This window comes from Phaethon lepturus, unplaced genomic scaffold (genome assembly GCF_000687285.1).
Source record: "Phaethon lepturus isolate BGI_N335 unplaced genomic scaffold, ASM68728v1 scaffold18530, whole genome shotgun sequence".
Classification (NCBI taxonomy): Eukaryota; Metazoa; Chordata; class Aves; order Phaethontiformes; family Phaethontidae; genus Phaethon; species Phaethon lepturus.
The window spans coordinates 5,033-5,894 of NW_010514228.1; the positions used below are offsets into that span (position 1 = coordinate 5,033).

Here is an 862-nt window from a genome sequence, read left to right on the forward strand (position 1 = left end):
CGACCCCTGGTCTCTCCCTGCCCCTGCCTTTTGCCTGTAGGGTTGCTCTAAGCAGCCTGTACCCTCCCCATGGCGGTGGCACCCTGCCACCTTCCCATGCTCACAGGTGGGGCTCCGCACTGATCCAGCTGCCCTGTTCCCCAGAGCTATGGGCCTGAGCATTTGCTGACCTTCCACAACCTCAAGCGCATCGGGCTGCTGACTGAGCAGTCGGCTGGAGAGACCCTGACTGCTGTGGAGAGCAAAGTCAGCAAGCTGGTGACGGACCGTGCTGCCGGTGAGAGCCAGCCCTGCGAGTCCCCTGGGTGCTTGGGCTGTGGGGAGCCCTGCAGCAGAGACCTGCCCCGTCAGGAGCTGCTGCTTCAGAGCTGTCTGGAAGCACATGGCAAATGTGCTCTGTGCCTGCAGCATCCATGTCCCCAGAGATGGTGCTGCAAACAGGGCAGTGGGCTCTGCCCATGGGGGCAGCAAGGCTGGCAGGCACCGCTGCCGGTTCTCTTCTGGAAGCAGGAGCTCTGCGCATCCCTCTGCCTAGTCTGTGGCTGTGATTAATGCAGAGGCTCTGAGCAGTTTCTCATTGTCTTCTTTTCCAGGAAAGATCACAGATGCATTTAATTCTTTGGCCAGGAAGAGCAATTTTCGAGCCATAAGCAAGAAGCTGGGGTTGGTATGTCCTTGTGGGGTTGCTGGCCTGCTGCTCTGCCCATGTGCCCACTGGTGCTAGAACTCTCGTCACTTTGTGCCTGGGTCTGCAGGCTCAGCAATCCCAGAGACACGCGCTGCTCGGGGCCAGAGCTGCTGCCGCCACTCCAGGCAGCGGAGAGTCTTCTCCCCCGGACCGCGGCCCACTCAGGGGCTCCGG

The 862-nt window shown here is 61.0% G+C and overlaps 1 protein-coding gene across 1 annotated transcript in view; it reads left to right on the top strand.

Moving 5' to 3' along the window:
* VPS33B (vacuolar protein sorting 33 homolog B (yeast)) overlaps positions 1-862 on the top strand; it is a gene marked incomplete at its 3' end in the record, with an annotated part of 6,601 nt that overhangs the window by 4,919 nt on the left and 820 nt on the right. The window contains exons 15-16 of the mRNA XM_010292398.1: positions 145-277; positions 594-667. Coding sequence (XP_010290700.1) covers positions 145-277; positions 594-667 — 207 coding nt within the window. The remainder of the gene's footprint in view (positions 1-144; positions 278-593; positions 668-862) is intronic.